Source organism: Pterocles gutturalis, unplaced genomic scaffold (assembly GCF_000699245.1).
Source record: "Pterocles gutturalis isolate BGI_N339 unplaced genomic scaffold, ASM69924v1 scaffold13488, whole genome shotgun sequence".
Lineage (NCBI taxonomy): Eukaryota > Metazoa > Chordata > Aves > Pterocliformes > Pteroclidae > Pterocles > Pterocles gutturalis.
Window position 1 is genome coordinate 1 of NW_010123210.1, and position 25768 is coordinate 25768.

The 25768-nt window shown below is 36.7% G+C and overlaps 1 protein-coding gene across 1 annotated transcript; it reads right to left on the reverse strand.

The window, feature by feature from the left end:
* Positions 1-343: 343 nt before the first annotated feature.
* TFDP1 (transcription factor Dp-1) lies at positions 344-22619 on the reverse strand (the record flags this gene model as incomplete). Its single annotated transcript, XM_010077819.1, has 6 exons — positions 344-412; positions 3986-4132; positions 4328-4493; positions 5764-5885; positions 10107-10213; positions 22553-22619. Coding segments are annotated over 6 exons (678 nt in total), but the record flags the coding sequence as incomplete, so codon positions are not given.
* Between the last annotated feature and the right edge of the window lie 3149 nt (positions 22620-25768).

The window sequence follows — 25768 nt, forward strand, 5'->3', positions numbered from 1 at the left end:
CCCAAGATGGACCCCTGAGGGACACCACTATTCTAGATATAAGAACTGAATTGGAAGATTCAGAGGGTACAGTAGGAATTACAGCTCCTGTCAGCGTAAATCCTATTTAAACATACTTGAAAGTGCAAACGAATTCATCATAACTCATGAAAGGCTGCCAGCTTCCCCAATAGCTGTGGCCACCAGCATGGTCCCAGCTTAGCGCTAAATTAAAACTGCAAATGCCTCATCCCGAAATTCACCTCTAATCTTCTTAGAAGTTTCCCATCCCTCACTGGAGTGAAACAACAGGAATACAGAGATAAGTTACCTTGCCCTATAGACAAGAGTACCTTGACTGTACCTGTAGAATGAGCTCTTGTAGTTGAGACTGTTTTTGCTTTATTCTTTCAAGTCTCCTCTGTTTCTCCACCTTAAGACATAAAAAGGATTGGTTAGCTTGTTGGTTTTAAATACCATTTTATATCAACATTTTCTCCCCTTAAATCATTTCAGTACCAGAGAACTGAAGCTAGGACGTATGATGTCAATCATTAAGGTTCTGCAGATAATTTAGAGATTTAACTATCAAGACTCACATTAGTAGTACCGATGGCAACTTTAACAAAAGAGTAGAATTAGAACACTGGCAAATAAACTACAATATATCGGGGAGAGGGTAAAAACATCTTTGCAAACAGGAGTTATGCCTCAAAGAGCTATCCAAATTCTCTCAAGGAGGCAAAGAACACGTAGACCGGAAGGATTATGTAGTCTACTGATATTGGAGGTATTGGAGAAGATCCAACAAAGATGCTTAAAGAAATGAAGCTGCTGTGGAACCAAAGGTCAAGTCCCTATAGTATTAAATAGATACTAAAAAATATTATAAAAGATAGGAGACAAAATGGTAGGAAATAAACTGGCTTCCCAGCAGAAGCACCTCACTGGCAGATCCAACAAGGACTTAATTTACTTTTATTCAAACTACAGAGGATCAGAATAAGAGGATGAACAACAAGGTGACAGAATCTGCTGACTATGACAGGCTATCTGGCACAGTAAAATGAGAGCTCGTTACAAAGCACACACAGAGTGTCTTTCAGCACTGAGTGATTACATAATGAAAATTAATTTTGTTAAATGTAATGTCGTATGTGTAAGAAAACATAATCCCCTTCATGCAAATTTCAGAAAGAAAATGACACTCAGTAGAGATTCTAAATGACAGTATCTACAACAACATCAGCTCAGTACACCACAGCAGCCAAAATTTTGAATTATTAGGTGACAAACAGATAACAAAACAGAAATTATCACTCCATCAGTGTATGAACGCTGAATCTTTACATCTTGAATTCTGTAGGTCTAGTGTTTTCATTTCAAAAAGACCATACAAAAGAGGAATCAGCATAATCAATGGTACAGAACAAATTCCATACAAGGGAGTAATGAATAAATAGAACTTTACAGAATGGAGAATGAAATAATGAGGGAGAACATGGAAAATACCTATAAAACCATGAACAGGATGGAGAAAGTAAGTAAGGAATAACGAGGTCACCATCACTTCCAAATAAAAAAAAAAACAGGGGTAATCAACTAAATATAGTATGTTCAAAACAAACAAAAGGTATTTCATAAGTAGCTCCTAATGCACCTGAAACACACTGCCACAAAAGATCACATTAAAAGCAAACTTAGTACAAAATAAAAACTTGTGGAAGAAAAATTAATTGAAGGCTATTAAATAGAAGGATACTGTATCTGCCTCAGATTATGCCTGAACCACAAGTTACAGGAGTAAACATCACTAAATACTTTCTCTAAACTTATACTCCTTCCTAGTTAATTGCTGCTGTCAGGCAAGCCACTGGATAGACAGACCACTGGCCTGAACATCAACTTTTGTTTTTAAAATCTGCAACTGACAAGAAAATGTCTGGAGTTAAAAATTCACATTAATGCAGTTTTCTGTTTGCTTTTTTTTTTTTTTGTGAAAAAAACCCAGAAGTGTACAGTTGAAAAAACTGCAAGAAGGCATGATACTGTATCATATTAAAAAGAAAAAAAAAAAAAAGTTGTACCAGGACTTGTAGTTTAGCTTTAGAAAATAAAAAAAAACAACTTACCCAACTCATCTGAGATATTTTCCTATCATATACTTGTAAACTACATTGCTTTCCATACTACTGCAAGACACAGACCTTATTAATTGTGCTACATCATGTCTTTTTGCATTATCAGGATGTATTTTACCAAATCTAATATTCTAATTTACACATAAAGTACAAAAGATTTAAAATACTAAATACCTGACAGGGAACCCCTCAAACTCCTATGTTCCCTTAGAAGCTACTTGGCATGATTTTTCAACATTTTAAGGGTGAAGCTAAGCAGTATCAGATGAAACAGTAAAAAAAGTTTATTAGGCTTGACAATTTCACAAATTAAACATTAGCCTCCACAAACTCATTTAAAAAAAACTTATTGCAAAAGTTGTCAGGTAGCATCACTAATAACTTAAATGTCAACAGACAGAATTTGCAGAAACAGGAGCTAGAATACTCATGAAGCAATAATGGGGAAGGGAGGAATCCTGCCATTTCCTCAAGTAACCTCAACATGTCTTAGGATTTTTGCTGTTTTCAAGACTATATTACACTTGTGTTTCAATTATTCACTGGTTAATAGAACATTTTCCTCCTCTTGTGACATCAAATTAACAAGTTCTCACTTTGATATCAAAGTTATCATTTGTTTCCATCTTAAATGCATGAACCTTCACTGTGCATTACACTCAAAGTTGCTTTTTTTACTTCAGTATTAATATTATCCTACTTTTCTTTAGAACGTTATCAGTCACGACAAACCCAGCTGAATGAGCTACACTTCTTTTTCTTTTGTTCCAGCGTTACTGACAATACCTTACTCTGTGAGACAGATCCAAACAGATCTACTTTTAAAATCCCTCCAGCTAGCTGGTTTCCTATTCAGCACATAGCACTGTCATCTTCCAACCACTTCACCTTCCATACTCACCCTACTTATTGATGCCGCAACTATCACTCTCTTACCTTAACTAGTAATTTTCACTTGGGATGATAAATATTTAAATAAAACTCAGGTTGATTAGATACCTTGTATTTTCTTCATCTAGATAGCAATTAGAGTACTAACTGAAAAATCAATTATCAGTATCAAACAAAAATCTCCATAGAATTAGCCCTTCGTACATAGATCCCAAAACGTGGTTTTGTTTTATTTTTTTTTTTTTACAATTTGTCAGCTTCTCCACTGATTTTTCAGTCATGCTGAAGGGAATTCACATTTATTAGAATAAGAATAAACACAAAGTCTCATTCTATTCTGATAAAGTTAATTAACTTCAGTAAACCTTGGTAACTTTATTATTCTGCAAATCTCAGGATACTAAAAAAAAAATCCTGCCAAAACTTATGAATGCCTTTCAATACAAAATATTTTACTTCTTACCCAAGACATGCAGTAAAAAAGTCTGACATGTTCATGTACGACAAATGTCAGAAATACTTGCAGCAACAAAGAGGGAGCAATGCATATATATACATACACACACACATATATATATACACTGATCTACATGCAACATCTATCACCACAGATGTATTATTTGTCTGGCATCTGGAGAAAACAATCTTCCTGACTCTTGAGCACCACCATTGTGATGTTGGAAATAAATACACACTAGTCTTTCAAGTTTGATTAACTTCCACTCAGAACTACTTCATATATACTGTAAAAGCCGTGACAAACCTGTATTTTGGACATAAAAGAATTAAAAATATATGTATTTGGAAGTTTAAATACGTGTTCTGCAAATACAGGGAAAAAAAAAGTCAAAAGGGACCATACTGTTCTACCTTTCTGTCTCAGAAGATGACATGCGCATGTTGGATTGGAACATATTAAAGCTGTAAACATTTACTCAAACACAAAGCCATTGTGAATTTCCTAACACATATACCTCTAAATTCTGACATTCCTGAGCCGAGTTAGTAGGTAGACCAATCCATTTGATTTCCTTCTTCTCCTTAGAGATAATGTTCATGGCCATAAGGACATTTAAGGCATCATAGACACGTCGTCTAATATTCTTCTGGTCATAAGCCTGCTGTAGACACAGTGCATTAATCAAAAACATACCTGTGACAAAAATATTTGAAAATATACATATTACAGTAAACGGGTAAACTTGGGTAATGTCTGAGTTGTTTCATTTAGCAGTAGGAAAAGAAATACAAGAATCTCAAAAGAAAGTTCTCTTCCCCCATTCAGTTCACATGTAATTGACCTCCCATGTACTTACTGATTCATTTGGTGAAATGTGATTATCAGTGGTACTGAATTCTGCAACCAACTCGTCTGCCACCTCATTGTATGAGGTGGTTCCTTTTCTTTGTACCTTCTCACAAACCTTCATAGAGAAATGACGTAAACCCTTGCCATTCTTCTCTCCTTTTTTGTTCCGCTTCCTAAATATATGCATAATATATATTTTAAGATTATTTTAACTTTGGAATATTTAATGTCTCTTTTTCAAATACAGGCACACTGCTGTAATAAAACAAGACTTCCCTTTTGTTCTGCTTCTCACCCCTTCCCAACAATTTTTCCTATAATTTTTTCCTCCCCTATTTACAATAATTAACAATTCTAATATCTTGATGAATAAACGCAGTACAAATTCATTCTTTTGGTAACTCTGCTAGGCCCAGTAGCAGATAATAAGTTAACAATAGGGATAATCCTTGAAGAAGTCAATAAAGAAAACCTTCCAATCTTCAAGACAAGAAGGAATAGGGGGATAAACGCTAAAACATGAAAAGTTAATTACAGGTAGAAACCTCTATTTTAAATTTTTTTTTAAATTTAAGCCCATGTAGTTTGACCACAAAAAATTAGATTGATCGAGCATTCTCTATGTAAGTCAGATACTGACTGAACAGACAAAATCTAATATTGGTTGAAATCAATAAACATTATGCTATTACTAAAACATTTGAAGTTATACAGTACTTGAAGTTGCTATGAAAACTTCAAAGTTACAAAATACAAGAAGTATAACAAAGTTCTCTGCATAGCTTTTAAATAAAAAGTTCCTTGTAACTTGAGGAAAAATATAAGTATCAGGAAAATTAGTATCAGCATTGGAACCTCTCAGTTCTCTACATCTCATTTCACTGTATAATTCCAAAGTAGAAATCTATTTATGTGTAACAAGACACAACTACATTTAACAAGAGACCTTTAAAAACAAGTTTGCACGAGAAGAGACACTAAAATAATGCATTCATTGTATCTAATACTTTTTCCCAAAAAGGACTACATTCTTATTTCAAATGATACTTCAGGATACACTTGTTCAATCTGACATGTACTGTATTTTTTTTTTAAATACACTAGCAAAACAGAAATGCCAAATTAAAAACTGAATCAAGTCAGATGAATTCCTGTGCCACTTTAGGAGCTAATTTCTCTAAATGCAAGTAATGTGAGAGTATCTGTCAGAGTTTACAGAAAATATTCTAGTTCCTTTTATGACAAACGAGGGGGCGACTCATACTTGTGTGACTAACTCCGTATTTTAATATACTTCAATGCTGAAGTGCTTTTGATGGAAAACTAAACAAGACTCCCTCTCTCACACTGCTAGCCTGAAGAGTACATAGACTATGACAGTGAACATTTAGAACAAAAGTTTCAAACAATTTATTAATTCTTTGTAACTTTTATTTTGCTCACCCAGCAGACCACGGTGAAGAATCTGCAGTCTGGTTCTGTGATACAAAATGTGTGTTAGGTGTATGTGGACTTCCTACCAGGATAGTATTTGGCGCTGAAGGTCTCTGAGGTGTACCAATAACCTGCAGTAAAGGTAAAATAATTTGGAAAATTATCATAAGTATTCCAAGATACCAATATGCCGCATGATTCAAATGACACATCATGCAAACAACACTAATACTTTTTTTCCTACCTACTTCTATTAGATGCACTGAATTTATACACACTAGCATAAAAAACTTCAGACTACAGATTACGTAGTTAGAGAACTCCCTAAGTAATGAGCATTTACGTTTTATCCTTACACTAACTTTAATGCTTGCTGGATTTCTTAACACGGTTCAATACTAAGATCAAAATACACATGCCCTTTTCTCCCCAAAAGGGAAAAAAGGAGGGGAAAAAACCCCCTACCAGTCTATGTATAAAGAAGTAGCAGAAAATTACAGCTAAAAGATGAACATTTGAAACAAGATCTGAATATCAGCAAAAGCAGAGGGAAAATGCAGAGCTGTCGCAAGGAAGGCCAAACTCTGTCCTCTTATCGCTACAGAGTCAAAACCAAAATACAGATATGTTAGAGGAAGAGTAAGGGCTAACTTTCTTTATCACTGCAGTGAGTGAGACCAATTTAGGCAAAACCATTCCATTCTGAACATGTTACAAAAGCATACACTCAGCTGATCACAGCCTTTCAGTTTATAGGTAAGTAGTCCCGAAGATGTGCTAATTTGATCATGAATAATATATGTATTTGCACAGAGAGCTCTGCTCTCCTTATCTGTGAAACTAGCTGAAGCAGAACTCCCACTTTTGCAGATGATGTTTTTTATCTCTGAAATGTTATAAATGTAACTTTCTGGAGACTAAATATTTAGGAAATCAAAATGATAGTGTACAGTTTTCTATTTTGTAAAAAGATACGCCTACTTTTAGGGGGTACATTTACCTCCCAGGGGAAACAGTAGGTTGCATCCCTGACATCAGGTAAGTGAAATAACAAATGAACCTAAACTCGTAACCACCCACAAAAGCCTGCTATATTTTCCTGCAGCTACATTCTGCAACAAAATTTTAAGTTTCTCCCTCAGGCTAACTTAAATAATTTGGCCTCAACAAGAATAAAATAGAAAAAATGAAAACCCTAAAAGAAATATTTTATGCATGAAAGTTAAAATGAACCAAAATTTGAATAATCTTTACATGTAGAATGCAAGAGGCAGTCTAGTGACTATTAGATGTTCACGATTTCAGCTGCCTGGAAGGACAAACAGCTGTGTTTCTTTACAAATACTGTAATTTATATTATGTCATCTCTCCTAGTAGTTAACATACAAGTTTGTGACATCAGCTTCTGACAGCTGGAAAATCTTAGGTCCTCCTCCCCTTTCTAGTAGCTTTCTTCCACACTTAAAATGTTTCTAATTCTTAAGGAAAGTCAACTAATCTCCCCTACTATTTTTCATAATTAAAACCTCTGTCTGTGGGAAACAGAATGAGGGTGGGGGATGCCAAACAGGCACAGGACTTGTGTGAACCCGCTCACTTTCTCCCCACGAAAAAGTACTATCAGTTCTGCTATTGACTGGTCTGGTTCACTAAATGTCTCACAAGAGCGCGAAAAGCATCCATGTGCTATTCAAGTAATGAAGACAACATAAAGAACAGAGGAAAACCGTTAGCCATTTTTTATTCCCTAGGATGCAGTTACAGAAGACTGGAAGAGATGAGCCAACATCTTGGCTTGGCAGAGGCCAAGAATTAGAGGGTCCCACTCTACTCCCAACACCACAAACAGCCCCACCATCACTCTGGTGCCACATCTATAATTTATATGACTGTGCAGTAAGATAAGAGCCAAGGCAGTACGGGGGAGGGGGTGGAATTACTCCTGGGAGAAAATTCATTTGGCAGCAGTAAACCCTGGACATCTACTGTGCTCAGTAGTGTCTTGAAATACTCAAGAGTACAAATGAGTAAATGGAAGGGCGTACAAATTCACAGGCTCATTTCTAGCGTGGAAAAGTGAAGTCTGTTCAGTACCTTCAAAACCTGCTCTGAATTCCCATTCTGACTCACGAAAGTCTGAAAACTAGACAGAATTCTACGCTTTAATGTATCAAAAGAGAACAAGATTACAGATCACCACCTTAAGAATTAACAAGATCAAGACAATGGAAAAGAACAGCAGAACAACCTACATAGTCCACTTCACCGTACTCAACAGAAACACTTACATGGAGACAGTATTTAAGAAAAAGAAACCAGACTACTTTAACAAGGAACACAAGCTCAGAAAATTAAGTACTTAAGTAGTAAAAATCTGTTTCTACCACTTGAAGCTTAGAAAGTTGAGCAGGGTCATAAGCCGACTCAATTCTGCTTCCCAAGAACATTTTGCACATTGTCAGAAAACGTATCTCCTCTTAATTTCAGGGTTCTAGAGGTAATTTTTTTATAGTTCTTGCTATCCACTTCAGAACTGTAAAGTCAACAGAAATTTACTGCAAATTTCTCTCTATATGTACATAAACACACAAAACAAAACCCCCATCCCTTCTTTAACGACGTACAGCTAGCTTCTGATTTTGTATTGGTAACAGACAATATAAATATGCTGATATGGGCCGCTGCTTTCACAAAAAAATGAATGCTAATACATTCAGAGTAAGTGCTGAAAAAATTATGATTGCAAATGTAAATTTCCCACATTAATCATATTAACAAAACCACCATTAAGAGTGGTCATTATTTTGGAATCATACTTTTTAAATAATGTTACCATGTAAAATTAATCATAGATAATATAGATGAGGGTTTGTCAGTTTAAACTTGTTATGGAAGACACAAAAAATATTTTATATGCATATAAAATGCATATGTTGTTGTAAACACTAATTTACTAATTGCTGAAAGCTTTAAAAAGCATCAGACAATTTCTAATTTCATTATTATCCCCTGGTTTTGGTACTTTAAGAAAAGACTTTGCAAATTATCTGAAAGAACACTCCATTTTCAACATTAAACTCAAGTATGTACACAGTCTCACAATAATGCCCCGAAGGGACCCCCTTGTACCATTATGCCTATGATCTATAGTTAAAACATTCTCCTCCCACTGCTGGTTACTGGTTTTAAACTAAAATAATGCCTAACTACTCTGAATTTATTTGGAAGTTTATTGATAAAATGCCTCCTATTGAAGGAGCTATTTCATTCAGGTAAACTCCTTTCGTTACACTCTTAACTTCCAAGTGGCTGCCAGAAGTAGTTAATGCACCACCACTGCCAGAAATAGAGCACAGTGAATGATCTACAATTAATTATGCAGACACTTCATCACTCAATAACCTTCAGTCTGTCTCAGTCTCTTCAAACTATGTGAAGCTCAAGACTTAAACATAGCAATACTGGATAATTAAGAACATGGGAGGATGTAGAGGTTTGAGGATTTTTGTCTTCTTTGTTTCCCTCTTCAAACTGAGTTATACCATAGCAGCTATCCGAGCATGGTAACAGCTTCAAAGAATAGTTAATAAGCAGTTATACAGATATACTGCCTATTGCAGAGGGACTAGACCATCACACCATCTATACAGTTGAAGTGGTACAGTTATAGATTCAAGCAGCCTCAGTTATAACACACTCCTTAGAGCTCAGAGTTGGAAAAGTTAGACATGAAGTTGCTTTCATATCAAGAAGAAACCCAAATGTAAGGCATATTGCATTTCAGATGTTTATGCATTACAGCTGCTTTCCAGAAGAACTGAGACCAACTCTCTTCAGATCACCAAATTTTAACTTCGATCACTATAAAAATTACTTCTCATAACCTATTATCTATTGCATGATTAGATTCTCTGAAACCTCTCATTTCATGTACATTACACAAAGCTCACAATAAGTGTTTAAGAAAAAGGATATCTAAATTCAACAATAAGACATGTAGCCCTGTTTTCAGTTTTGTTCCATGTAACTTCAATCTCAATAAAAATGTGCTAATGGACTTCATTTACATTTCTCTGTGACAGATTTTAAAGCAGAATCTGAAAGAGCCACTGATTTTATGCGACAAGACTAGCAAAAAACAAAGGCACCTGAATATTCAGGTATCCACTTTGACAGTCATCTTTGCCTTTTTAATGCAAAAGAACGTTTGTTTTAACATAAATCTATTAAAATTAGAAACAAGCTTAGACTATCTGCCCATGACAAGGGATACCAACTATCAAGATACAAGTCAGATTTACAGTATGTGTAAGCAAGAGTACAAGTAACAAAAAATATCCGCAAAGTCTTACCACTTGTTGTGCAATGTTGACATTAGACTGTCCGAAGGTTTTTGGCAGGAGCTGTTTTCCAAGCGTGTTTACTGTAGAAGGATGAACAGCCAATAGAGAAACAACCCCTACAACAAATACAAGTAGATAGCTTCAGGTCAAGTCACATCATATTTTAGCAACTCCAGTTTCATATGTATTGCCAATGCGTAATAGAAACTAGCTCTGAACTGCACTGTGTCTCAATATAAATGTAGCATTTACACATTTCAAGAAAATAAAAAAATTAGATTCGCTATATGTTTTCTCAAACTTTCTCCTATGTAACCTTACAGGTCAGTGATTTCATATGAACATGCTTCAATTGCTTGTATTCATACTTTTCTTTTAAAGCAGAGTAACAGAGGCAATGGGCATCTGACAGAAAGCATAAATCTCTCCTCTTCTACCTTTGTCCTCTGTGGCTATTGAAATCTTTCCTGCATCATGTGAAAAACATGCCGAATGCTCCAGCATATGACATACCCTTCTGAGGCACGTTGGTCTACAGGAGATAAAATTTGGTTAGCAGAAGCCTTTCCAAGAGAATATTCACAACTTTCCTCTAAGTGTTCCCTCCCAGCTGAAAGCAGGGAATTAGAAAACAAGACTTCAAGAATCCAATATATGAACAAAATACATGCAACACAGTAGATCAATTCTGCAGGGAAAGCTGCTCTCTTCCTGTTCACAAGTCATCCACAACCACCATGGATAGGCAAGCAAGTCTTAAGCCATGTAAAACAGAAATTCAGCTACAGAAATATCAAGCCAGGTATCCTCTAGCAACTTAACACTTTATGCCACAGTTAAAAAACCCAAAAAAACCCACAAACTAACAAAACAAAGCAAACAAAAAGAGACAACAAAGACTACAGAAAAAAAAAATAATGTGACAAGTCTTAAAATACTGGAGACATTCCTTTTGCTTAAACATCTGTCATTTGGTTGTCAGGTGAGAGGTTTAGCAGCTCAAAATTTCTAAAGGAGACAGTGGGTCCAGAATAACCTGGCACAACTCCCGTTCTTCTTCCTTTCTTTTTCCCATTATCCAACATAGAAGCAATAGGCAAGTATTGTTACAACAGTTGTATCAGGAAGGGTCCTAACAAATCCTTGATGTTTATCATCTCTCATACACTCAGGTAGTCTACAGAAAGTTGGGGGCAACTCAAATCTTGTTTAAGCCCTTGCTTTCCAAAAGGCTTTTATTCCCTAGCTGCTATTACTAACATCATGTCAAACTGATAGTTTCACAAGGGAAATTATTCTGTCCCCCAAATTCGAACAGGATGCAGTAGCCTGCCATTCTTCCTTCATTAACCAAATTTCCAGTGGTCTTTCAGAAAGTCAGTAGCTATCTAGCTTGTAACATAAGTCCGTTATGTCTTCCTGTTCCTTCAAGTACATCCATCACTATCATGGCCTGTTCTGTGTGTTCCTCCTCTCTGCAGAATGCAGTAATGCGATACAAGCTACCCTGGCTATTAGTGTTCGTGTATCTTCTTCTCAGCTTCCTGGAGGTCAACATGTATTTTTTAACCTCCTCCTCATTGCTTTAAAAGCAACAAAGCAATCTCGAGATTATATTTCCAGTATAAAATAAGAGTTGTAACTGCTTTCCAAAGTTAAGACATCTCATCTATTTGATCGCCTTTCTTTACCTTTGACAGCTCTTGTTGCTCATATATACTTTCTAGTTGTCTTACCCTTTGAAATTATTTTTGCAGGGGACAGGGATGGACACACCACTCATGACAAAAGAATGCCATATGTAACTCCATAGCACATTTTCTATTTTATTCCCTGTTCCTTTCCAAGTGTTATCAAAATTCCATTTGCTTGTTCCCCACCAAACACCGATACTACATTTTCATATAACCTAGAATGACTTCAAGATCTTTCTTGAGTGCTAAAAGCTCACTTGGGGTCCTCACTGTATCTAGTTTGGTTTTCACCAATTATTAACCCATGGGAGTACTGCCCCATTCTATGACACCTTAGTTTCTTTAAGAGGCTGATTAAGGACCTTGATAATCAAGGGGTTTTTGTTGCTGTTATTTTTAAAAAATCCAAGGACACTGAACTGATTAGATAACCCTTATCCACATGGTTGTTGACTCTTCCAAAGCATGACTTTGAAAAGACCAACTTCATAACTTCCCCCCCCCCCACCTCTAGGAAAGCCATTAACTCCTGCCCATCATCACATTTATCCATATGTCTACTACTTATTCACTTCTCCTCTCTGTTAGAAGCTCAACTGATTTGCCTAACAGAAGTCTGACTTGCTCATCTGCAGTTATCTGAGCCCTTCAAAAATTAGTACAGGATATGTTGCATTCTATCCTTCTGGTACTACATTAATGATACACATACTGAGTTAGCACGACAGAAGTACCGTTGCTAGGTTCTTTAAGAATTCACAGGTAGATATTCTCTGGCCATGTTGATTCATGTTATCAATTTTTTTCCTAAAACAACTTCTAGCAATACTTCAGTAGGACAACTTCATAAAGAACAGTACTGCCATGAGACTCTTTCTAATCATCTCGATCATCTATCAACTCTTCAGATACACTTAAGAGACTTAGTTCTCCTGGTATGTTTAAAAATAAAGTAATTCTTTATGATATTGTGCTGTTTCTCAAAAACTTTATGCAATCAAAGACAAATGGGAAAATCTTGTCTCTCCATGCAACAGCAGATGTCAGGGGTCGAGTGGTTAGGAAGCAGATGTGCAGAAAAGCACCTCGGGGTCCAGGTAGACAACAAGCTGAATGCGACCCAGAAGTACATCTCTATGCTAATGAAGACTTAACCACATTCTGGGTTGCATTTGGAAGAGTACAGCAATAAGTACAAAGGAAGTGATTATTCCCTTCTACTCCAGCACTCTTTAAGCTGTACCTGCTGTACCTCTTTCCAGTTTTGGGGCCCACAGTGCAAGAGAGGCATTAACAAACAGGAGGGAGGGAGCGTAGCAGAAAGACACTAATTTGGCTAGGGTCCTGGAGCATATCATGTGCAAGAAGCTGAGGAAGCTTAGCATGTTCAACTTGTGGAAGAGAAGGTAGAAGGAGAGGTGTGTTTGTGAGAATCTAATCACTGCCTTCAACTATCAAATGGAGAGTTACAGAGACGACAGAGGACACAACAAAAGTAAAAGATGGCAACAGTCACAAGTTGCTGCACAGCAAATTCCAACCAGACACAAGGAAAAAATTCACAATGAGAAAGGTGAAGCACAGCAACGGGTTGCCTAGGAGGTTCCGTGGAAACATACAGAAAAATTCAACTACTTGAAGGCTCTGTGCTTTGAAGCTGACTCTAGTTTGACTGTAACTTAGATTAGATGGCCTCCAGCATCCTTATATTATTCATTTAATTCTATGAAAACAAATAGCTATCTTGCAACTAAAACATCTGCATGAAGGGAAGAGTATGCACTATGCTTCTTTAAAGTTTTTAATTAGATTAACATTTCCTGTGGTGCTGTGCCAGAGTTACCTCACGCAACTGAACCAACCTGGCTCTATGCAGAAACTACCATGTATGACTGTCTACATGGCACAAACTGATTGTCAAGGAAATGCAAATGTAACTGGAAGAACAGTAACACACACTTCAGTACGAAGTAAAGTCAAAGTCAGCCTATACAAGGTATCATACTAAATAGGAAAGAGCATAAGTGCTCAACAATGGGGGGACAGGGCGAAAGAGTTGGGTTTTTTAAAAGGGTATTTTCAATTTTTCTCTGCCCAAGTGCATCCTACTGTTTTCTCACTTATTTCATTAGCAAACATTTTTCTCATATCCACCTGCATTTTCATCAAAGGCTCATAATGCTCTGGTTTCATAGTGGTTTTGTGCATGTGTTTTTTTTTGTTTAAGTATACAAGCAGAAAAAATTTCATTAACTTAGCTTTGCAAGTGACTGACAACTCAGTTTCTCAAAGGATTTTTACTAAACATTTGTTAATTACTGTTACTCTACTCTTACAGTAATCACTGCAATCCAAATAATCCTGCACTTTGTGGCCAACACACCGTGTACATAACAGCATGTAAAAATTAAACCACAAGTTTGCAGACAACTTCCCTGGCACCAACTCTTCTTCCTTTTCAAAACAAACACGTATTAACACTGCTAGCTCTTGACACTTTTTTTTCCCCTTCTAAAGACTTTAAAAACCATGGGGAAAGGCCATGTAAAGCAAAAAAAAAACCCACCATTTACAACTACTACTTAAATTCTCAGTCTACCAAACACAAACAGTTTGGAAGACAACTCAGTAACTTATAAGCAATTACTAAACCTAAATGAAAGTATAACTTTATCAGTATGTAGTTCCAGAATGCCTCCAAACAGAAGATAATGATACAGATGGGATCAAGGAGTAATGCCACATAAAACTTCCACAGCAAAACAAGAAGCATCCTTTAATCTTTTATCTGTCTAAAAACTGTTCCACACGAGTGCACTCTTCATACAGAGTATGCAGTAAACAGCCTTCTTTGGTTACTGATTGCAATTAAGTGAGAAATTTTGAACTGGACCTTTGTCTGCACATAAAAAGAAACTCAAGAATTTTACGAAAAAGAAAGAATCCCTTGCAGAACTTCAGCAGTAAAAATGACTGGTGATACAACTAATTATGAACACTTTAAATAACTTGAGACACCACAGAAATATTACAGAAAGGAGTGCCCTCTGCAGACAAAGCAGTACATCTCTCTAAAAGCTGACTGCTCCCATTCATGAAACAGTAGTGACTTTGAATTTGGTGTTTCAGACCAAAGAGGATGGGCTGAAGGACCAAAAACCCCTTTAATTCTAGGTGCTGTACCATTTTCTGATGTAATCTGTCTTTGTTTTCTTTACTTGTGAAAGAGAGAACAACAGGAGTGATGCAACAACAGGAAGTCAACAGGAAAAACAAGCGAGTTTCCTGATAACGCAGTCTCTAACAAACTAGGTCTTCTCAGTTTTTCTGCTAGCATAGAAGCAATACTGTATACGGGAAAACTGGATTTGGTAAGGTAATTTTGCAAGCACTTTTTGCATTTTTGCAAAACATACAAACAAACATACAAAATGAGAAGAGAGTTGGTTTGTTAGAACCCAAAGTAATTCCTACCATCTACTCACTGTCCCAACCAAACTGTGTTCAGCAGACCGATTTGTAAGCAAATACTCTAAGTGATCAAAAGTTAGGACTTAAGCAAAGGGTTACTTTAAAAGTCTAAAGAAAACTGACCTTGCAGATGACATTTTGCAGTACAACTGCTTATAACCACTCTTACGAACTCAACAAACTTTCGTCTTAATGATATATAGAGCTCTGAAATGGATAGTTTTAACAGAGCAGTTGGAATCTATCTTAACAACACCCACAAAACCCAAAGGCAGCAGCAATATTAACCCAGTTTCAATACAAGTTGAATAAATATGACATACACTCTCAAAAAGATAACGACTATCAATAACCTGATAAAACTCCTAACTAAGAGAATATCAGCTGAAGAGCCCTATATGTCTCTTTTGACCAGCAAGACTTCCCATGAAAAAGATGTAAGGAAGTGACATAGACACTAGATTCCACTGTGACTGTCACTTCTGAGAAGGCCATGTGCCATCTGGAACAACACATTCTTTATTTCGGGAATTTTTTAAGTTAATAGAAACAGAATTTATATAAAGCCAGAGTACTGTTTAAGATTCAAATGACTGATATAAGATTACATGAAAACTATGAGAATCATCTGGAAAATGTTGCAGATTCAGTTTTGGCAGTCTTTTGTACATAGATTTTTTCCTTTTAGTAAGAACAGGTAGGAGGAGAAGGAGAGGGAATTCGACATCAACATCACTAACGAAATCCCATACTGCAACTGTTTTGTAAAGCAAATACACACAAAGCTAATTCCAGCTCCAAACTTGTCCATCAAAACAACTGCTTAGAAAAAAAAAATTTGCAAGGGTTCTTTTTTTCAATTGAAAAGCTCTGGGTTATCAGATTACAGATTTCCCTCAGGGTCCATGCGAGTCATAGGCTTTATTACAGACACTGTTATTGCGTTTCAGAAGACGTTACATTAGACTCACTGATCTTTAGTCACGGCCTCTACTTGTCTTCCTACCATCTTCCACCATTTCTTACTTGCCACTGTCCTACTCAGGAAAGTTGCGTTTGGCTAGTTCAGCCACGTAGCTGACAGCTCAGTATGCTTTTAGTACTACCCTCCTCCCTAGTAAGTAAGCACCTCCCATACAAGGACAGGCTGAGAGAGTTGGGGTTGTTCAGTCTGGAGAAGGCTCCAGGGAGACCTTATAGCAGCCTTACAGTACCTGAAGGGGGCACACAGGAGAGATGGGGAGGCACTCTGCATCAGGGAGTGTAGTGATAGGACAAGGGGTAACAGTTTTAAGCTGAAAGAGGGCAGATTTAGATGAGATATTAGGAAGAAATTCTCTGCTGTGAGGGTGGTGAGACACTGGAACAGGTTGCCCAGAGAAGCTGTGGATGCCCCATCCCTGGAGGTGTTCAAGGCCAGGCTGGATGAGGCTTTGAGCAACCTGGTCTAGTGGAGGGTGTCCCTGCCCGTGGTAGGAGGTTGGAACTTGATGATTAAGGTCCCTTCCAACCCAAACCATTCTATGATTCTACGGTTCTAAAGAGCAAATCATCTGTATCTCCTGCAAACAGAAAGGAAAACCAGTTTGAAATAATCAGAACTGCAGACTTAAAGAAGCTGTCTAACTCTCTCTTTGGATTCTGTTAAAGGCAACGCATTTATTTACAATATCAAAAAAAAAAAAGATGCAAGAATTACAAAAAGATGAGCTACTTCTAAAACTTCTTTCATTACTCAGAAGTAACATTCTATCCAGTTGTTTGGGCTGCTGTAAATAAAACTGACAGTAATATACCTTAGAGCAATCTATTCCATGCAGTTGAAAGGTTCATTTGCCCATTTTTACTGGGCTTCTCTGCTACCACAGAAACTTCCACAGCTAACTCCAGCTCCAAGACTTCAATAAAAATAACCCAGTAACCAGGCTACAGGTTCTCTTCCTCAAGGCATTACCAAGCAATAGAAATCTAATAAAGCCCCCAAGTTTCTTTTGCAGTTTGGTTTTTTTTAAGGTATGGGTGACCTCATGGTGACTGAAAGATAAGGCAGGCAGATAGTAGGAAAAACTTAAGTTTATTATTCAACATGACAGTTTAGTATATAGAAATAATAGGAAATATGTGCCTTTGAAGACTCCAAATAATGAAATACAAGAAGCTCACTAGAGACTGGAAGAATCTCTAGAAGGATCCAAATCTTCATGCAGTTCAAACACAGATTTGCGATCTCTGAAGATGAGACAGAGGTGAAAATGAATACTGTTTTGGACACGAGTGAAGCAGAGCTCAGAATGTCATCTTTAGTCAAGATGGGAAATAAAATGCAAAGAAAGTGAGAATTTCAGAGCTACAGAAAACTGGTAAGGCAGTCAGGACACAAACAAATAAGCTGAGGGAAGTCTTCAACTTATCTACACAACTATCACAGAACAAGAGGTAACAAAATAAATAGCTAAAAGAAACATTCTGGAACAACAAGGTATCATATCAACAAGTTTTCTGTATTAATTAATGGTGCAGGCTTCCATCTCTTTCTCTACCTCAAAGCACGACCACAGCAGGAACAGTGTACTAAAGTCTCAAATCCATTAACCTGTCTCAATACAGCGATCAGAACAATGCTTGACAACAATCTCATTCAACCCCAACACTAGGTACAGGTGAAATGGAAATCAAATGCCAAAAAACTCCCTCAAGGACTGTTCACAGTATTTTCTATCCATTTTGCTTTACAAAATCTACCCTAAATCACTGAACCTGAACCACTGTTTTCTTCCAAGTGCAAGAGGAGTCTTGAAGACACAGCTAGGATAAAAACATTAGTTTAAAGGTGCCATTTAAAGTGCCTTTTAGCCAGTCCACATCACCTATGAAGAAAAAAATTCCTTACCACAAAAGCACTAACTTGACTAGTTTTAGATTATTAGATTACATATACATACAGAATACGTGTAAAGGGTGTACTTTGAAGATCTGGGAAAAAAAGACAGAGGGTGACTGTACCCTCAAGAGCTGATTCCTCAGATGTCACTCCTGTAAAGTTGCAGTTTTCAACACCTCGCTCACAAACACCATAGATATTTTATGATTAATTAGTTATATGCTAACTTTCAGAAAACACTGAACTATTTTGAGGGTATCAATCTACCATAAGCTTTGACAACATAGACATGATTGTCTCTAGCTGTGTGCCAAGTCAAGTAAAAATACCTGTGCTTATTGAACAAGTCACGCCATCCTGTTAAGACAACAAACATGCTTATACAGCAATTCTGAGCACTTTCACAAAGATATCACTCTTCCCTGGTGTGCAGCACTACTAGGTTCTTAAGTAATTTCTCACATTAACTCAGACTTCTAGGTGATTCTTATCATCCTTAGATATGAATAGTAATATTTTAGCTATTAGTCTTTCCAAGCTACAGTCTTTCAAAATCTGTATTGAAATAAACAGTGTGGTCTACTGTTAGACAACTTTAAAGTATTTTTAGACTTTTCACAATATCATTCCTATTTGCAGCAACAGTTTTATTTCCTGAGCTTGATCTTAGATAATAATAATTGTCTGGATTTACCTCAACTGCAATAATACACAGGCATTTTCTAACCAATCTTCAGGCACACATCTGTTTGCTAAAGTACGAATCATGGGCTCTGAAATAAATCTCTACTTCTGTTCCAGAGGAACAATTCCAGTCACTGCCAAAAATCGGGGAGGATTTGATCTTGCAAATACAATTAAAAATAACATTACATCGCCAAAGTTTCTTGCCATATAAATAAAAAGAACAAGACAATCTTACAGTTAGGCAGCATTGAGATGTAAGAGTCTAAATATACCTTAAAAATTTACATATTTGACTTTAATTTTTTTCAGTTACCAAATCTGAAATGAAAACAAAACTAAAGTTCTTTATGTCCATAAAATGTGAAACCTTTATTTCAAAGTGTGAGAAGCGAAAGGAGCTAAAGACATCTTCAGCAGTATTTTCTGGTTACATACCAATAATGCCACCTACTGGCATGATAGAAGATCCAAAGTTTCTTTCAGAGTAATTTTTAAATTAATTTAAGAGCTTTAGTTTCAATACAACATTAAATACCATTGGTTATCTTTTCCCTTGCATTCATCTGAAGCAGATAATTTCTTTTGCACAAATTTCTTCACAAGCAAGGGGCAGGATTAGAACTGAACAGTGTTCTATTTAATACTTAAATATCGACATTAATCTGAATATAGCAAGGACCTGAACACAGCAGTCTCCTTCAAAATACAACCTCCTGGAACAGTAAAATTTGTAAGTGTCTAAAACTCATTGACAAATAACTTTTAGAAGACACAAACTCATAAGGAAGTTTTTCTGGTTCAGCACCTATTAAAAATTCTTTCCATCCTTCCAACCCATACTTATTTTCTAACCCTCCAAATGAATTCTGATCATAATTATCATTCAAAGTCCATGTACACAGTGAATTTTAGCAACTTCAGGTTTAAGCAATTAGTCAGGTGGACATTCTAAACAAAGCCAGGAATTAACAAATAATATTTATTTTAATCCCAGAATGGAAACAAACTAAAATAACAATTAAAATATCCAAATGATATTATCCTTGCTTTGTAACTAAGATATGCAAGAACCAAACAATTACAATCAAGTCACTTTGGAATTTTACTCCACAATTAAACCACACACTCATCCTGGATAAAGCAATTTAGAATAGAATAAAATAAACAGAACATTTCAGCTGGAAAGGACCTACAATGATAATCTAATCCAGTTTCCTGACTGACCACTTCAGGGTTGACCACAAGTTAAAGCATGTTACGGGCACTGCCCAAATGCCTCTTAAACACCGACAGGTTAGGGACACTGACCATCACTCCAGGAAGCGTGTTCCAATGTTTGACCTCCCTCTCGGTAAATAAATGCTTCCTAATGTCCAGTCTAAACCTCCCCTGATGCAGCTTTGAACCATTCCCATGCGTCCTATCACTGGATACCAAAGAGAAGAGATGAGCAGCTCCCTCTCCACTTCCCCTCCTCAGGAAGCTTTAAGACAACAATGAGGTCACCCCTCAGCCTCTTCTTTAAACTAATCCTTAGCCACTCCTCAAAGGACATGCCTTCCAGCCCTTTCACACCAGCTTTGTTGCCCTCCTCTGGAAACATTCAAGAACCTTCACAGCCTTCTTAAATTGTGGGGCCCAGAACTGCACACAATACTCAAGGCAAAGCCGCACCAATGCTGAATACAGTGGGATAATCACCCCTTTTGACTAACTGGTTATGTTGTGTTTGATACACCCCAGGATCCAATCTGCCCTCTTGGTTGCCAGGGTGCACTGACAACTCATATTGAGCCTGCTGTCAACCAGCACCCCCAGGAATCATTTACATTATTGACAGAAAAGGGATAGAGCTATAAAACACAATTTAGGTGCCCTTACAGCTTTTCTTCACTTGATCTTTGAAATTTTTATAAACATCACTTCTGTTTAAAATTTGAGGGTTTACTGGGATTAATTTAGGCACAATTTCTACAAAACTCATTCCTGAATATAGGGTAAAAAGCAAAGGAAAGGGCCCCGCGTAATTACGTTCTCTGTAATTGAGGCCTTAGGGAAAAAAATGCAATTGGATATTTTGGATTGAGCCAAGGAAACTTGCAACTGCTTCCAATGGGATTTAGCATTCCTCCAGAATGTCACAATTCAACCCTTAGTGCCTTCTCCAGTGAAAGTAGATCATGGCAGATTAGCCTCCTTTTGTCAAGCAATCTACGTTCTGGACAAGGGAATGTCAGAGAGCCTAGTGAGATTGCAATAAAATACCTGATGCACCTAGAAAAACAGTTAATTGCTGGTGATAGAAATTATAAGTTCTGCAGGTTGTGAAAATAAATGTTAAAATGGGTTTCCTGAAATGGTATATAACAGGCTAGAGCAAATAATACTAATGGAGTTCACCTGAACTGGACTACAACTTAATCTGAGAGTACTAGTGTAATCCAACAATGCATAAAATCAATAGATTTGTAAACAGTGAGGTTTATGTGACCATCAGATAGGAAGAAGCAGGTGATTCTGTGCTAACAAGTTTCACTCTGTACTCTTAGTACAGCCTATCAAAGCACACCATCTGTCACACACAAGAAAAAACCTGACTGATCATTACTTGGAAGCAACAACAAAGGAAAATGGCCATTTCACCAAAATCTATTGTGAGATGCCTGTGAACCAAATGTGACATTGCATAGAAAAATTGCTGATGCCTCTGTACAATTGTGACTGATGCTTTACTTTGAGTCATAAACACTATTTTGGTTACTTGTGTTCCAGAAAGTTGATGAAAACAGTCAACAGGCTCAAAGAATTATGATAAAAATAAAGACAACAAAGAACTCTTCTGATAAGGAATCTAGGAAACAGAGGCTAGTTGGCCTGTCAAACTAAAGACTGTTAAGATACCCAATAAAGAGTAGGTAAACATGCTGGAGAAAACTATTAAGCTGAAAAATAACACTGCCACCAACAAAGTACATAAACTGGCAAGAATATACTTAACTGGAAATCAGAGAACAGTTCTACACTCTCACTATGAAAACAGCCTTCCCATAAGAATAGTAGAGACAAAAATCTAATCTTCACATATAGCATAACCAGCTTACAGAAGAGGTCATATGACATAACTGTCTGGAACTGCAAGCAACTGGAACTCAGCGATGCTTCTGTTTTTTTCCCCAACTATGCTAATTTTAAAGTGCAGCTCGTAACTCCCCAAATGTTTAGTTACTCTTAGTTTTAGACTTACACATCAAATTCAAGTTTACAGCCTGTGTTTTAGTGAATTGCTTGATTACATTACACTATCATACGTGCACAGCCATTATCTGCAAGTCCAAAACAGTTCTGTTCAAAATATTTTTTTCAGATAGGCTTGCATTAGTATCATTAAAATGGTCAAACCATTTTAAACTTCTGTGCTCCTGCATTTTTCACATTTACTAAAACATAGTGCCCCAAAAGATGTTTCAGCCCATCCTGGCCTTTATACTTCAACACAAGCTACACTAACGAGAAGATAACATATGGGATGACAAACCACCACTAAACTTCACACACAGTTTAAAGACAATTATAAACCACAGAAAATCTACAGTTTTATTGCTGTTTATATAACTTAAGAAAAGCTTTATGAAAACTATGCTAAGAAAGCAGTTTAAAGCCAGTAATAAGCATAACAACTGAAAACCAAGAAATTGAGAGTCTTAGTAAAATCGTGTTCTTACCTTTTCCAGGACTTAGGTTTTGATCTATAAACACCTTAAGCTCTCCATTGGCTTCAATTAGTCCAGCCTGTTAAAGAAAGTAACTTCCATTAAATTAACAGACACAGATAGCCTTTCATTGTTAAAGATGAAAGCCATCACACCAGAAGTCTCTGCTGCTACCACCCACATTTTGTCACAAATCTGCACTGTTTGTGGCACAGTATTTGCCAAAATTTTATTTCATAAATACCATATTCTTGAAAAGCAAGCAGAAAATCAGTTTACACATACTTGTCTATTTTGCATCATAAGGTCTTACAGTGTACATGCACTGTTTCAAGATAGCTGAACACCCTTCTAATTAGAACCACTGACACCCATCTCTGTGCAGATACTATCTACCTATCACAGAAGTTAACAACATTACAGCAAGAACAGTAGAGGTGGTAGAGAGAGCCTTAAGCCATTTTAATCAGAAGAAAAGGCATTAAGAAGAAACACCTTGAGCTTTTCAATTACTTTTTTTTAAAGATCAGAATATAAAGTTCTTAAGTGAAAGAGCTGTAGGATGACACAAAAATTCATAAAAATAAACATCATCCTTTGAGAAAACTCACAGTAGAAGTTATTTTTTTAAATACTATCTTTAATAAAAAACACTTGATGCAGTAATTCCTTGGTATCTCCAGAAAAAACAGCTCTAAAAAAAATAATGAACACAGAAAGCACAGGCTGCTTCCATTCAGAAAGAACAGCAAAAAAGTCAACACTTGTACTTAACCATAATTTAGCATGTAGTGTTAGAGAGGCTGAAAAGTCCCTACCTGCATTTTGTGCATAGCTAGTATTGACAGGCTACTGCAGATCTTCAAGAGACAAGTGGCTTGCTGTCAGTCAGTAGCAAAGCTTTTCCCTTAAAAGTCTACCTGAAGAGCCCTACTTGTGATATGCCAGAAGTTCAGCAAACCAAGTGAGCCACTAGAGGATGCTGTGGTGCTGTTATTATCCAGGTGTATGACAGCAATGATTTCTGTAGAAAGACTGGGAACTTTTTACAAAACTTTCTCTCCTCAGTGAAAGGGGTGGGGGGAAAAGAAGATGACTGAGCATTGGGGACAGGCTGGGAAGTGAGCAGAAGAGAAATTTCGCAAAGGGAAGCATAAAGAGCAGTGGTCTGTAACAGCGCGGCAGCAACGAGGACCTGACAGCACAAAGAAAACGTGAGGAGACAGTGGAACTGATGGGTAGAATGAAGAGACTGTAGGAGTTCTGTCCTCCATTCTCCTTATTTCCCACGCAAATGTAATTAAATAGTATTGGTTTAAGAAGACTGCAGCAACTTATCAGTACACAAACACTGCCTGTTCTCAATCTCGCCCACAGTAGATTCAAAGGACCACTTGAACAAATAAGAGTTCTGATGCCCCTATTCCCAGGCACCAGAGCTTTTTATAAGCCTAAATCTTCATTGCACTCACTACATAATTCAGAAGCACAGAGTGTCTCAGACACTTTCAAAGAAAGAAGGTATACTCATGAACATGAAATCAGTATCACGTACAAAGATGTTACTAGAGCTACACTCTATGGCAGTATGACATTGCAGGACACTGGACCCAATGTGCTCATGAAGATTAACTTTTGGGTGTTACATTATACTCCCATTCCTACCTCAATTACCCAACAAGAGTGTTAAACCACACAGGAAGTGCAGTGTCATTGTCATAATTTCTTTAAATGCAGTATTTCAGTTTCTATTCAACAACAGAAATAGGAGGCTTTTACTCAAGGATTTCTGCAAATGCTCTATTCCATTATAATAAAAAAGATATCCATGAGACTAGAAAGACACTCAATATTATTGTGTTTGCGATCGGTGGACCACCAGGAATATGTCTGATTTAATCCATAATATTTTTCATTTTAGAAGCAAATAAATTTAATAATTCTGAATTATTAATCCATTCATCAGCTTAACATGCAAAAGCAAACTTGCACCGAGTTCATGTCAGTTACAGTGATAATCCAAACCCAAATACTTAGGCTGTGATATTCAGCAAATTTGAGTAATAAAGGCAAATCATTATTTCAGTAAGTAGCAAATTAGGCAATTTGGTAATCTATTACTTAGTGGTCCCTTCCTATTTTTACCTTTTTTTTTTAAACCAGAATGGTCTCCAATATAACCATTTATATCAATTCATTTTATCCATAAGTATTCAACCAACCACTGTACCGTAGTAACAAATAATCTCAAACTTCAAGCATTCATCTACATAATTAAAATATACAGTGAAAACTATTACCCCAAACAATATGCAACTCCAAAACCCACAATCTAATCTAATATTACAAAGGGTCAGGTTAGAGCTACATGCCCTGGACCATGGTTTCATGTGACTGAAATTACGCAAGTCACTGACAAACTGGAGAACATTTGGGAAAAACACTGCAATTAATCAATAAGAGAATAGCAATCACTGAACAAGAAGAATCCTTTCAGGAACCATGACACTGATGAAGAGCATAGCCATTACAGTTCTACCACCTTTCCACACCAGTGTCTTCCTAAAGGTTCAGCTCTAGCAGTTAAAATGACTGGTAAATACTCAACTCGTAAGAGTATGCCTAGGAAAGACTACAAGAAAACTATCTGTAAAGAATACTGACAAATCCCACAGCAAATAGGACCCCCAGCTGCTATTATTCATAATGAAAACTGATTTCTAGCTAAAATTCTGTTACTCCAGCCTCAGTATGCTCTTCACACTTGTAGATACATTATTTAATTCTAAGGTTATCAAAATTTACCACTAGTTTTGAGTCTCCTTAGTCACAGATACAAGCTTTTGGTGAGTGGAAACAGAAAAGCAAAACCTCCATCCCATATGAAATTCTGGGGTTTTTTTTTTCCTAAAATGGAAATACTAGGCAAAAAGTCTCTCAGGGTGTATTTCAAAGAATTCGACCCAGGTTATTTTGGAGGAGAGACAGGATTACTCCTGCATAACCTATCTAGCATAGTACAGTGCCCAAAAGAAAAAATAAGAGGAAAATGAGACCACAGCTCCCATTAGGTATATCATACTCACAGATCCACAAGAAACGAAAAAAAAAAAACAACAAACCCACAAAGAAACAACAACAAAAAAAAAAAAACCCGACACCAGTAAGAAGTATTTGACTTTCCCCAATGTAAAAGTAACCAAGGAGGGTTTAGACGTCAAGGAAAAT